Source organism: Leucoraja erinacea, chromosome 6, assembly GCF_028641065.1.
Source record: "Leucoraja erinacea ecotype New England chromosome 6, Leri_hhj_1, whole genome shotgun sequence".
Classification (NCBI taxonomy): domain Eukaryota; kingdom Metazoa; phylum Chordata; class Chondrichthyes; order Rajiformes; family Rajidae; genus Leucoraja; species Leucoraja erinaceus.
Genome location: NC_073382.1, coordinates 72,105,920 through 72,118,826, shown reverse-complemented (window position 1 = coordinate 72,118,826; position 12,907 = coordinate 72,105,920). Strand labels below are relative to the sequence as shown.

At 43.1% G+C, this 12,907-nt stretch overlaps 1 protein-coding gene across 1 annotated transcript in view; it reads right to left on the bottom strand.

Moving 5' to 3' along the window:
* Positions 1 to 7,375: 7,375 nt before the first annotated feature.
* ercc5 (excision repair cross-complementation group 5) overlaps positions 7,376 to 12,907 on the bottom strand; it is a 33,999-nt gene continuing 28,467 nt past the window's right edge. Inside the window, exons 14-16 of the mRNA XM_055637375.1 lie at positions 12,473 to 12,683; positions 11,301 to 11,375; positions 7,376 to 9,708 (exon numbers count right to left, since the gene is read on the bottom strand). Of these exons, the coding sequence (XP_055493350.1) occupies positions 9,118 to 9,708; positions 11,301 to 11,375; positions 12,473 to 12,683 (877 nt within the window). The 3' untranslated portion in view covers positions 7,376 to 9,117. The remainder of the gene's footprint in view (positions 9,709 to 11,300; positions 11,376 to 12,472; positions 12,684 to 12,907) is intronic.

The window sequence follows — 12,907 nt, the reverse complement described above, 5'->3', positions numbered from 1 at the left end:
GCATCAGGAAACATGGACGTCTACAAGGCAGAGTCCTACCGACTGCGAAGGGCGGTGAAGGACGCAAAGAGAAGGTACAGGGACAAGATGGAGTTACAGATGGAGCAGCAGGACACCAGAAGCCTGTGGCAGGGGCTACGGATTGTAACCAACTACCGAAGCACCCCTCCCTCATCCGCATGTGCCGGCACCTCCCTAGCTGACGACCTGAACTCCTTCTACGCTCGTTTCGAGAGGGGCAACACCACTCCAGGTCTGCCGACTATCGACAATACCGACAGCGGGCTGGCTACCGAAGCTGAAGGGAGGAATATGCACACATTCTCGCTGTCCGAGCACGACGTGAGGAGGGCACTGACACGGGTGAACACAAGAAAAGCTGCAGGCCCCGATGGCATCTCGGGGCGAGTACTCAAGTCCTGTGCTACGCAGCTAGCTCCAGTGCTCACTACATTATTCAACCTCTCCCTGGACAAGTCCGTGGTCCCTGCCTGCTTCAAAAAATCCATCATTGTACCGGTACCAAAAAATGCCTCCCCAGCCTGCCTGAATGACTACCGTCCGGTGGCCCTTACCTCGGTAGTCATGAAATGCTTTGAGAGGCTGGTGAAGAATCACATCTGCGCCTTCCTCCCTCGGAACATGGACCCGTTGCAGTTTGCATACCGTCCGAACAGGTCCACGGACGATGCGGTCTCCCAGGTCTTGCACACCGCTCTCTCCCATCTGGACAGCCAGAAGGGGGGCTACGTGAGGATGCTGTTCATAGACTACAGTTCAGCCTTCAACACGATAGTCCCCACCAGACTGGCCGGGAAGCTACTGGAATTGGGGCTCAACACCTCCCTGTGTGCCTGGGTCCTGGACTTTCTCACCGCCAGGCCCCAGGTAGTCAAGATGGGAGGGAATACATCGAAGTCCCTCACCCTGAGCACAGGATCGCCCCAGGGTTGCGTCCTCAGCCCCCTATTGTACTCCCTGTACACACATGACTGTGTGGCTAGGTTCAGCTCCAATTCAATAATTAAGTTTGCTGATGACACTGTGGTGGTGGGCCTGATCTCAGACAATGATGAGAGGGCCTACCGGGAGGAGGTGGCTGATCTAGCACTCTGGTGCCAGGAGAACAGCCTCCTCTTGAACATCAAAAAAACGAAGGAGCTGACCATGGACTTTAGGAGGGCACATCATCCGAGGACGTACACTCCATTGAGTATAAATGGGGATCCTGTGGATAGGGTGAACTGTTTTAAATATCTGGGAGTCCACATCTCTGAGGATATGACATGGTCATCACACGCCTCAGCACTGGTGAGTAAGGCAAGGCAGCGCCTTTACCACCTCAGGCAATTGAGGAAATTCAGAGTGTCTCCGAGGATCCTCCAGTGCTTCTACGCAGCGGCGGTGGAAAGCATCTTGTCCGGGAACATTACCATCTGGTTCGGGAATTGTTCTGCCAAGGACAAGAAGGCTCTGCAGAGAGTAGTGCGTTCGGCCGAACGCACTATGGGAACTTCACTCACCCCCCTGCAGGAACTATACAACAGGAGGTGCAACTCCAGAGCAAACAAAATCATGAGAGACCTCCTCCACCCCTGCAACAGACTGTTCCAGCCGCTACGGTCAGGCAAACGCCTCCGTTGCAATGCAGTGAGAACGGAGAGGTTGAGAAGGAGTTTCTTCCCGGAGGCAATTCGGACTGTAAACGCCTTTCTCACCAGGGACTAACTGTACAGAACGTTTTTCCTTCTATTATTTATTATGTAAAATAATATGTGTGTTATGATTGTGTTTATAATTTGTTTGGTTGTTTTGTTGTTCCGCGAGCATTGCCACTTTCATTTCACTGCACATCTCGTATGTGTATGTGACAAATAAACTTGACTTGACTTTACTCAGAGAGTGGTAGCTGTGTGGAATGAGCTTCCAGTGGAAGTGGTGGAGGCAGGTTCGATTTTATCATTTAAAAATAAATTGGATAGGTATATGGACGGCAAAGGAATGGAGGGTTATGGTCTGAGTGCAGGTAGATGGGACTAGGGGAGAATAAGTGTTCGGCACGGACTAGATGGGCCGGGATGGCCTGTTTCCGTGCTGTAATTGTTATATGGTTATATGGTTAAAATGGAGGCTGAGTGGAAGGGGTGGTGGAGGTGGACGCAAAATAAATCTTTCTGAAGTGGGGTAGATCAAGAGCAGTTTCGCAGCATTTGTTCCACAGGGTGACCCCGCCATGAGGGGATTTGCTGGGCAAATATCTGCTCAAAACTCATCTTAAAAGTTCCATGTAACCAAATCATTTTTTGAAAGTGAAAACCAGTGGGTTTCTGAATGTTGAGTCAGGGATTGTTTTATTACTGAATATGATGGCCAGCCAAAACTTACATTCACAAGGGAGACATTTATGTTGCTCCCCGTTTCAATTACAACAAATACATTCTGAATTCCTACATGTGTTTTGCTTTGGCCACCGAGCACTGGAAAATGGTGCCCTGGACACACAGTGGGGAGTTTGTGGGATGCCATCTTGGTTAAGGAATTTGTGCAGGAATGCTCATTAGTCAGCATGCTATGGTGTTAATGGTACAATACTGTAATTATCAAATTTAATAGACTAGGCAAAGTTCTCATTTATCCTTGCACTAATAAACACAACATGAAACAGTACTCAAAGATGCCAAATTATTTACAGGTTAGTTGATTAGTTCTTTTGGCTGTGAATGAACGAGACACATTTTGGCATGTGGTAAATGGCTTTACCAGTATTGAAGTTATTTCATTGTTTATATAAAATCTTGAATCAAAATTGTTGCCAATAACTTTTCACTCACTCTCTCCAGTATGTCCTACTCTTTGTAGCTCTTTCTTTCCATTTCCCAGACATGCTCAAGAAGAAGTCCTCCCAAATATCCACATGTGGAAGTTAAAATGGTGAGTAAATGGAGATCCAGCAGGCCTAGTCCGTTTCACCGAACAGATGCTCTGCCTGCCTAGGCCCTTTACCTCCTTGTTTGCTAACCACTTTTAGCTTCCCTTTCCATACTGACCTTTCTGTTCTGGGACTTTTCCATTGCCAGAGTGAGGTCACATGCAAACTGGAGGAATAGCACCTCAGGAATAAGTGGGTAACTTACAACCCGACCAACATGTGAACTTTGAATTTTCCAGTTTTAGGTATTGTACCCTTCTCTTTCCTCCGCACCTCCCTGGGTGCACTTGCATTTCCCCTACTATCCCTCCCCTCCCTTTACCTTTCATTCTTCTCTCCTTACCCAACACCCTTTTGTCTCCTTTTCATCACCAGTCTTTGGCCAGCCATCTGCCAATCCCCACACCCTCTAACTTATGGGAGGACTTGGACTGGAGGCTGGTTTGTGCGATGGACTGGGCTGCACCCAGAACTTTTCAATTTCTTGTGGTCTTGGACAGAGTAGTTTCCATACTGAGCTGTGATACATCCGGATAGGATGCTTTCGATGATGCATTTGTAAAAATTAGTGAGAGACATTGGAGATATACTGATTTTGTTGTCAATGTGATTAGTCCAGGACAAACTATTGATAGGATGTATTTGGAGGAACTTGTAATACAACTCCATACATGTAGTACATCTTGGAATGCAAGTGACAATTTAGAATTTGGTCTGAGATGAAATTGAAGATGTCGAGCTACCACTAAATCAAGATGAAACTTGAAATGTATGAGTAGTATCTGATACCCTTGTGACATGAAATGGCACAGTGCAAATTATATTCTGTACTTTTGAACATGTTCAAGTTGCTTCGTGTTCATGTCCTCTAATTAATTACACCGTGTATATTTAACACGTTAGAAAGCATCCACATGCACAGTTGCTATTCCAAAGGTTTTCTAACGTGCCATCTTTTAATTTTAGATTAAACTACTATCAATTCACATTTTAAAGTGTTGCTTTACCTCTACAGACCTTTATGATGCAATAGCATTTATTGATCCTCAAATCAAACCAGCAAAATGGAGATGAGGAGCAGGGTTAACCGGAAGGTAGGATGGCTCTGCAAAGTGACAAATAAAGAAAAAACAAATTGTGAAAAACAGGGAACAGCAGATGCTGGTTTACACAACAACTGTAGGAGTAACTTAACGGGTCAAGCAGCACCTGTGAAGAACATGGATAAGGCATTTGCCAGAAATGCTGTCTGAACCGCTGAGATATTCCAGTACTTTATGTCTTTATTGAAAAACATTAGTTGGGTTAACTTTCATCCTTTGTAAAATTAGACATTGGTTTGTGATCACGATTGGCAGTTAGTTAAACTTATGATCAAAAAAGGGATATTAAAAAGGTACAAAATAAACCATTAAATATAAAATACATCTATTCAATTTTATTATAGTGGGGACTCGCAGGAGTCCAGCCAAAAACTAGCGGACACAATTTGTGTGCTTGAGACATGTTTTAATCGATAAGATACAGCTCCCTACTCCTCAAATGGGCACGGGCGTTGCCTGACCTTAAATACCCCCAAGGATCAACCCCGTGACCTGCGCCTCCCACACCGAGACACCAAACTCCTCCCTCCAGAGCCAAGGGTTCGCTCTGCCAGTGGTCTCCCACCAGGTGCCGCCACATGACCCCCCCATCCCCAGAACCAGTGGCACCGAAACGGACGGGACGCCGAATGAGGCGGCCAGATCGCGTAGATACGTGCCCTCACAAAGGGGACTTGCATCAATTTACTGGCGATGTGTCAGACGTCTGTCGTAAACTCCGAAATAAACGTTAGCTGGCGCTGCTGACAGGTGGACCAAGGATCTGAGACCTTGGCAAATGCGAAGGTCAGAATCAGAATCACACTGTATTCGCCAAGTATGTTTTGCAACATACGAGAAATTTCATTGTCCAGGTCAGTCATACAATTAAAACCAACAGATCAGTCAACAACACATTTTAACATGAACATCCACCACAGTGACTCCTACACATTCTTCACTCTGATGGAAGGCGAAATAAAGTTCAAGTCCTTCCTTTAGTTTTCCCGCGGTTGTGGGCCTCGAGCCTCCGTTGATGGGACGATCTTGACTCCCGTAGCTGGCAGCGTTCGGGCCCTCCGCATCGAGGCGATCAGCTCCCGCATCGGGGGGATGTCAGCTCCCCTGCGCCGGTCGATCGAACCTCGCGTCAGGGCTGGTCGAACATTCCACGACGTTGGAGCTTCCCGACAAGCCTCTCCCGAAGACTGCGACCTTTTGATGGTAAGTCCGCGGTGATCGCGATCCCAGGCAAGGGATCAGCTCCGATGTTAAGACCGCGCCCCGCGATAGGGCTCAAATTCAGTTTGAGGAGGCCTCCAGCTCCATCAATGGAAGGCCACAGAGCGCTCGGAGAATTTGATCCGAAAATTAATCACATCTCCAGCAAGGTAAGAACCTGAAAAAAAGTTTCCCCCAATTCCCCCACCCCTCCCCCTACATAATACAAACCGAAGAACATTAAAAACAAACTTTTAACACACTAAAAAATAACAATACAATGAAAAATCGATACTGCTGACAGGGCAGCCATCGCCCCGGCGCCCCTGGTGGTATTGAGGGGACTTATTTGCCATTTGCCATTGACTGACTGCTCTAGAATGGCGCCAACCGCAGTGTCCGAGGCGTCCAAGGTAAGGGCTGTTGGGGCCGTCAGCCCGCGGATGTACGAGCATTGTCGCCTGAGCCAAGGCTTATTTTGCCCCTTCAAACGCTGCCGTGGCACGCACCAAAGATGATCGGGATAGTGCGGATGCCATAAGTACGAATGGAACTGCAGTTCGCAGCAGTTAAGGGGGGGGCTCCGTTTACCAGCACGCGTGTCCACTCTGGAGGGGGGGGGAGAACGCTGACCGCCGCCCCGGTGTCCACCAAGAATCTGAGCCCCGAAAGCCGGTCCCAAACATACAGGCGATGGATCCTGCCAGCCAATGCGGTGACTATTGGCGGCCGGTACTGGTGTTTCCTGGAAATGAACATGGTTGGCGGAATTGGCGGGCCGCTGAACCCCAGCGTTGGTGGTAAAAACACATCGTTTTTCTTGGATCCTGCTCAGCCATCCTCCTCTCCTGTGCCACTTGTCTGGTTTGTGGCTCTTGTGGGCATGGGCCTCTTGTGGGCGTGGTCTTGGGTCACTGGACCTTTCAGGACGCTGAATCGATCTGGTCCAGGGATTCCAATGCACCTACTTGCTGCTGGTCGGACAGCCACAGCTTGTCGGCGCGCGCCTCTAGCCTAATCGGATCTTCAAAGCTCTCCCCCAAGAAGTCTCGCGGCAACTGCTGCAGATAGGTAAATTCAAACAGTGGGCAGGGCTTCCAGTCGCCGAGCCCGCCCATGTTGAGGGCCCGACAGGTGCGCTCCATACGGTTCGGCCATTAGATCTGGAGCAGCGGCTCCTTGAGGCCTGCGTACTTACCCATCGAGGTAAGGAACGACCCGACCGGCCGTCTGCTAATCCAGAGCGCTTACCACATAGTGGCAAGTAGGTCTCGTAGATACTCCGCGGATGTAGAACTGGGACTCGGCCTGTCGGAACTAAACCCCCGGCAGTGAGGTCCAAAATGTAGGTAGTTTCAGGGAGACTTCGTTGAGTTTGGCCTCGTAGGCGACAGTGGCGGAATGCATCTTCATACGAAAGTTGTGGACAGATGAGACGAAGATTAACTTATGTGGCAAGAGCAAAGTATGGAGGAGAGAAGGAACTGCCTAAGATCCAAAGCATACCACCTCATCTGTGAAACACGGTGGTGGGGGTGTTATGGCCTGGGCATGTATGGCTGCTTAAGGTACTGGCTCACTAATATTCATTGATGATACAACTGCTGATGGTAGTAGCATTATGAATTCTGAAGTGTATGGACACACCCTATCTGCTCAAGTTCAAACAAATGCCTCGAAAATCATTGGCCAGCGGTTCATTCTACAGCAAGACAACGATCTCGAACATACTTCCAAAGCAACAAAGGAGTTTTTCAAAGCTAAAAAATGGTCAATTCTTGAGTGGGCAAGTCAAACACACGATCTGAACCCAATTGAGCATGCTTTTTATATGCTGAAGCAAAAACTGAAGGGGACTAGGCCCCAATACAAGCATAAGCTAAAGATGGCTGCAATACAGGCCTGGCAGAGCATCTCCAGAGAAGACACCCAGCAACTGGTGATGTCCATGAATCGTAGACTTAAAGTAGTCATTGCATGCAAAGGATATGCAACAAAATACGAAACATGACTACTTTCATTTAAATTACATTGCGGTGTCCCAAACATTATGGTGCCCTTAAATGGGGGACTTAAATGGTAATTTCTACATGGTGAAACCAAAATGTATAAAAATGGCCTTTATTAAAATCTGACAATGTGCACTTTAACCACATGTGAGTTTTTCTATTACAAATCTCAAATTGTGGAATACAGAGACAAATAAACAAATGATGGGTCTGTCCCAAACATTATGGTGGGCACTGTATGTTATCGCACATTCACCTAGGCACGGAGGAACTCACACATCACAAAGAGAACATGCAATACCCTACAAACAGCAACCAAGGGCAGGATATAACCCGGTTCTCTGGCACTGCGAGGCAACTTTATCCTATGCGCCACAGTGTGGTCCGGCATAATGAATTACCAGTCCATTGCCTTAACCTCTTAGCCACTTTGCCTGTTCCATATTGCATGTGAGACAAACTTCATTATGCAAATAGCTTATTTTAGTGTCTACAAATCACAATTTTTCTCCATGAACATCTGAAAATGGTCTACTTCTATGTCATTATTAATACATCAGGCAGAGCAGCAAATCCTGATCCATTAGGATTGCCTTGAGAGCAACTGAATAAACTGTCAGCACTCCATCCATCAACATGGGTGAAGAGCCATTAAGAGTGTCTTAACCAACAAACGTTTGCAAACAGACAAGACTGCTTATAAAGGTTTTTTAATTGTTATTAGGATTGTGGGGGGGAGTGAGTTTTTGGAGAAAGGTAGGAGAAAGAGTAAGAGAGTGCATGTCAACTCCCATTGATAAGCGACTTGTAATAAAAAGATCTGAAAACAAATCTCCACAACTATTGCATTAGATTGCCAATATCCATAAAAATCAAATCAAGGAATAGATTTGTACAGCAACAGAACCAAATATTTTAATTGTATCATAACAAATTTTAATTGCATTACCCTCTGAACATCAAAAGCATTAATTTACACAGAAATTATCCATCAGGCATGGAGCAAATTGAATAACAAAGACTACTAACAGTCATAGTTTATTACCGTTACACTGCAAGAGCCAAATATTACCTCTGGCCGTTGTCACTTGCATATCAAATCTGTCAGAAGTATCAGAACCATGTTGCTTGCGTTCATCTGTGTTTTCTCTATTGCCAAACAGTTTCTATTTTCGAAAAAGATGTCCATCAACTACAGACCGATATTCCAAGTCAGTCAACATTGAAAAATTAAATTGCAGAATGTTACAAAACCTAAGAAAACCTTAGTCATTGAGTGTGTGTAAATTCAAATCAGTGGATTAGTTACAGTGCAACCCGATCTATTACTAAAATCAATTTTGGTAATTGCTCTGCCCTGCAAAAATGTATTTATCTTTTCCTGTAAACAGACGCAGCTGTGGGTTGATTTGTAGGAAGTCATTATTTTTGAGGGATACATTTAATAAATACAACACAATTTCAAAAGATATTGTCCTTTGCACATAATTCCATCGTCTGCAGGAAATGTCTTTAATCTACCCTGCATAGTAAAATGAAGTTTTTTTTGCACTCTGGTGAAGCATAATAACAGCCAATCATGTAGTAGTTTTTTAAACGATGGCATATAGCCAGAGGTTCGGGTAAATTTACAATTGTTTTTTTTAATTCAAGAATATGGCAAATGACAAATGTACGTGAATTTAATCCAACTGAGCAACTAGCGGTCTTTAAAACAATTTACCATCAGAACTTTAGTTTCTATCAGGCAAAAATTGGGATTTAACCTCAAATTAACAAGATGGATTTATATACCATGATTTATATGCCATGAAATGTTACCTGGGTGATATTTTCAATTGGCTTGAAATACAGAAATGGTTACTGGAATTGATACTTATTTTTTTAATTTTTGTTGTTGCTTTGTTTTAAGACCTTTCATCCTTTTTTTGTTGCTGCTTTGTTTTAAGACCTTTCCTTTCTTTGAAAACACAGGCTTGGCTGTCACTAGACTATCATCATTCTCTTCACTTGAGCTACTGCTGCAAGAGGCAGTTTTGTCTTCGGTTTTATCCTTTCTATCTTTCATCTGCTTTTCTGGAGATTTTTTAACAAAACTCGTGGTTTTAGGGTATTTTTTGGTGTTATATTCAAAACCACCCTCTGCAGAGTCAATTGACCTTTCAGATAGATGAAGCGATCCAATAAAACCTCCTCCGAGTGGTTGTTCTGCAGATTTCACTGGTTGCTTCCTCTTTCTGCACTTCATTTGGGAATTGCTGGATTTGCTTTTGGCTCCCAAGGCAACTTCTTGAGTGTCGTCTGAAGAGTTACTACTCCCCTCTGGTATATCAGCAGTTTCTTGTGCTTGTGTTGAAGTTTCTTCTTTCCTCAACATACAAGTCACAGCTCTGCGAAGTCTCTGGCTTTTTATTGCTTGTTTCTCATATTGTTCCACTCTGAAGAAGGTGTCAATACGTGGCTGTGACTGCAAAGGAAATTAAACGTTTTTAATAATCCAGAAAATTAAAAACTAAAATTGCAGTGGTATATGTAGGAATGCTAGAAATGGCTCCCTGAAAAAAAAATTAATATAGAAGAGAAAATGAATTAATTAAATTGGGATCTCTTGCAGAGCAGGTGGGATCTGCACAAGAAGGATGGGTTGCACTGAAACTGGAGGATTACCAATTACTTTGCAGTGAGGTTTGCAAGTGCTACTTGCTAAGGTTTCAACTAGTGTGGGAACCAAATTAATAGATGAGTGGGTGGAGTGATTGAGAAGGTGATAAGACAACATAACAAACCAACCCACCCCACCAGACAAGAGTCCTGAAGATAAAGAGGCTCAGTATGGGAATACATCTTGGACAGCTTACTGAGATGTGATTCCCAGGATTGTATTTCAGATTCAGATTCAGATTCAATTTTAATTGTCATTGTCAGTGTACAGTACAGAGATAACGAAATGCATTTTCGATATTTGGTATCATGATCTGTCAATGATACCATCATGAATTGCCGCCATGCCATGAAATGACTTTGCAGTTGGTTTTAAATGGTTGTGATTTTTTTTTAATGTCTTCAATAGTCTGGGCTATTTCAAAATATATTTAAATAGATTAAAATAAACAATGTAATTAAACATAAAATAACCTGCATTACCTATGCACACAGGGATGGCAGGATGCAATGAAATCTGATCTCAGGTTGTTTCAGGCTTTTACATTTGCAAGTGTAAGTGGGAGTCTAAAACAAGCTTGGCTGTGGGCTGGGAATGCCCCACAGTTCAGCTGTCCATCAACCTGGCTTGATCCCAATATGTCAAACATTATGGAGGAGACTACTTCAAAATGTATTTAAAAGCTGGAATGTGTGTTTCCAATGAACCCTGTGGGAACTTATGTCTCAAATTGTGGTAGAAAGTTCACAGTTGCATCCATTAAAGACCAAACAATCTACTTTGCATACAAGGCTGTCAGGCATAGGGACTCTTCCTTCAGTACTGGATTCGAAACTAGAACTCAGCGAATAAAGAACTGTAGTCAAACTCACTATGATATTCAAATCCTTTTGAGCTTCATTGAACTTGTGAAACATCTATGACAACCATGGCAAGTTCAGTGGACTTTACTGCCAAGGAAATATTTTTCAAAATATTGTCAATTGTAGGAAATATACCAGCCAATGTTCATAATCTAGCTTCTGCAAACAGCCAGATAATCTATTTTAGTGATGTTGATTGAGAGAAGAACACAAGAAATAACTTTTATATTGTTTGGATAGTTCATGGAGTCTTATATTTCCATCAGAGAAGCCATCATTTAAAATGTCATCTAAATGGCAGCACTTCTGAGAGTGTAATGATTCATCAGGACCACAGTGAACTTTTGTTCAAAGGTTTCTGGAATAAAACTGGAACCCACAAATTTCTGACCTCAAAGTGGAATCAATTGTATGTGTATTATCAATTAAACTGTAGACACCATAGGTATACCAAGGTTTACTGTATTAGCACCTAATATTACTGACCAGAATGACTTATTGGAATGAAACATTTCGTGTTCAGTCCAGACGTACCTGGTGGGCATTGAGTTGCTTCATTACAGGCAAAAGTATGTCATCAGTCTTCTTCCTAGTCCAACCAAAACGATTCTGACAAAATTTGCCAACAGTTAAAGATAATTAACAATGTTTTACAACATAAAATATATTACAAGGGTGATTGAAAACAACAAATAAATCAGACTGAACATGCTCCCCCTTCATATGAGAAAACTACAGCCTGGCAATGCCGAGCAAAGATCCTGCATTTTTCCTTAAATTTGTCAATGAGGATTATATTTATCTGTTTGTGCATAGTCGGGACTGCTGGTTTGGGTCTGTTTTCTTTGCGTTCCCTAATTAGCTGTTGAACTTAGTCGCTTAGGGATTTCTGCATCCAATTCAGATATTGTGGTGGGTCTGGAGTGACATATTGGCCAGAAGATATTCTACTCAAAAGAACACAGGAAACAAATTGATTCTTACTACAGCCTGGTCATATCATGGTCATTATTACAGGTTCTAGCCGTTTACTCCACATTTATTTAACTACTTTAATTTAAATTCCCCAGTTGCTATGGTGGGAATCTCAACCATTTTCAATACAGACCTCAAGAAATTATTTCTATATTTAGCCACCGTTCTACCGTATCCTTTACAAACAGCGGGGAAGGTATAGGAGGAAAGGTCAAGGGGTTGATGGATGTTGGTCAGTCGGCCATCGCATTTGATGTGAGCCTCTAACGTCTATGTAATGTTTTGTGATGGCTGAGACTTATGATGATTCAGTTTGTACTGGGGACTAAGGAGCATTACCAAGTAATAATTCATAGGGATGGGCAAGAACAGCTGCGGGGTGGGATGAGTTGAAAACAGACATTATCCTGTTACTGTTTCTATTCATTCTGGTACTCATTTTTTCCCAGCGGTCTCTAAGTCACAGGAGCTGGCTGAACACTATATTTCTTTTGGAAATCAGTTTTGCATGCCCAGGCCTTGGTTAAGCTATGCTTCCAATATTTTTTATCTGTACCTTGGAAAAAGAATCTAGAAACATTATATTTTTATATTTGTTTTTGCTATGCAGTTGACAAATGCAGCCTAGAAAACACTAATATAAGTACATCTAGTAAATAACGAGAATAACAAAGAAATCAAATCTGGTCAATACAAAGTGTATTAATTATACATATAAATAACCATTATACAAAAGGATATTCTCTAATCTCATCCAGGTCTGGTCTTCCCCAGGAGAGTGATCCTTTAGATTCATCTATAACTGGTTTTAGATATGCTTCTGCCACAGCTGGATTTGGAAACCCTGGGTTGATGTCCAAGTTACGCAGTTTTTTCTTCACTTTTGTATCATTAGGATTGTCTCGTAACTTTTTATTTTTCTGAGATTCAGTCCACCAATCCCTGAAAAATATTGATTGTCAAATGTTTTATACTCTTTGGCTGATGTCGCTTTTTCACAGAATGATCCCATAAATCTGGATCATATATACATTTGGATAATTAACACAATTCCATGAATTAAGGATGGGCAAAACTCCCAAGTACTGAATTCACAGCCTCACATATGCATAATGGGAATCAAATTAATTAAATTATAAAGTGACAATTAAAAATTCGTATTAAAA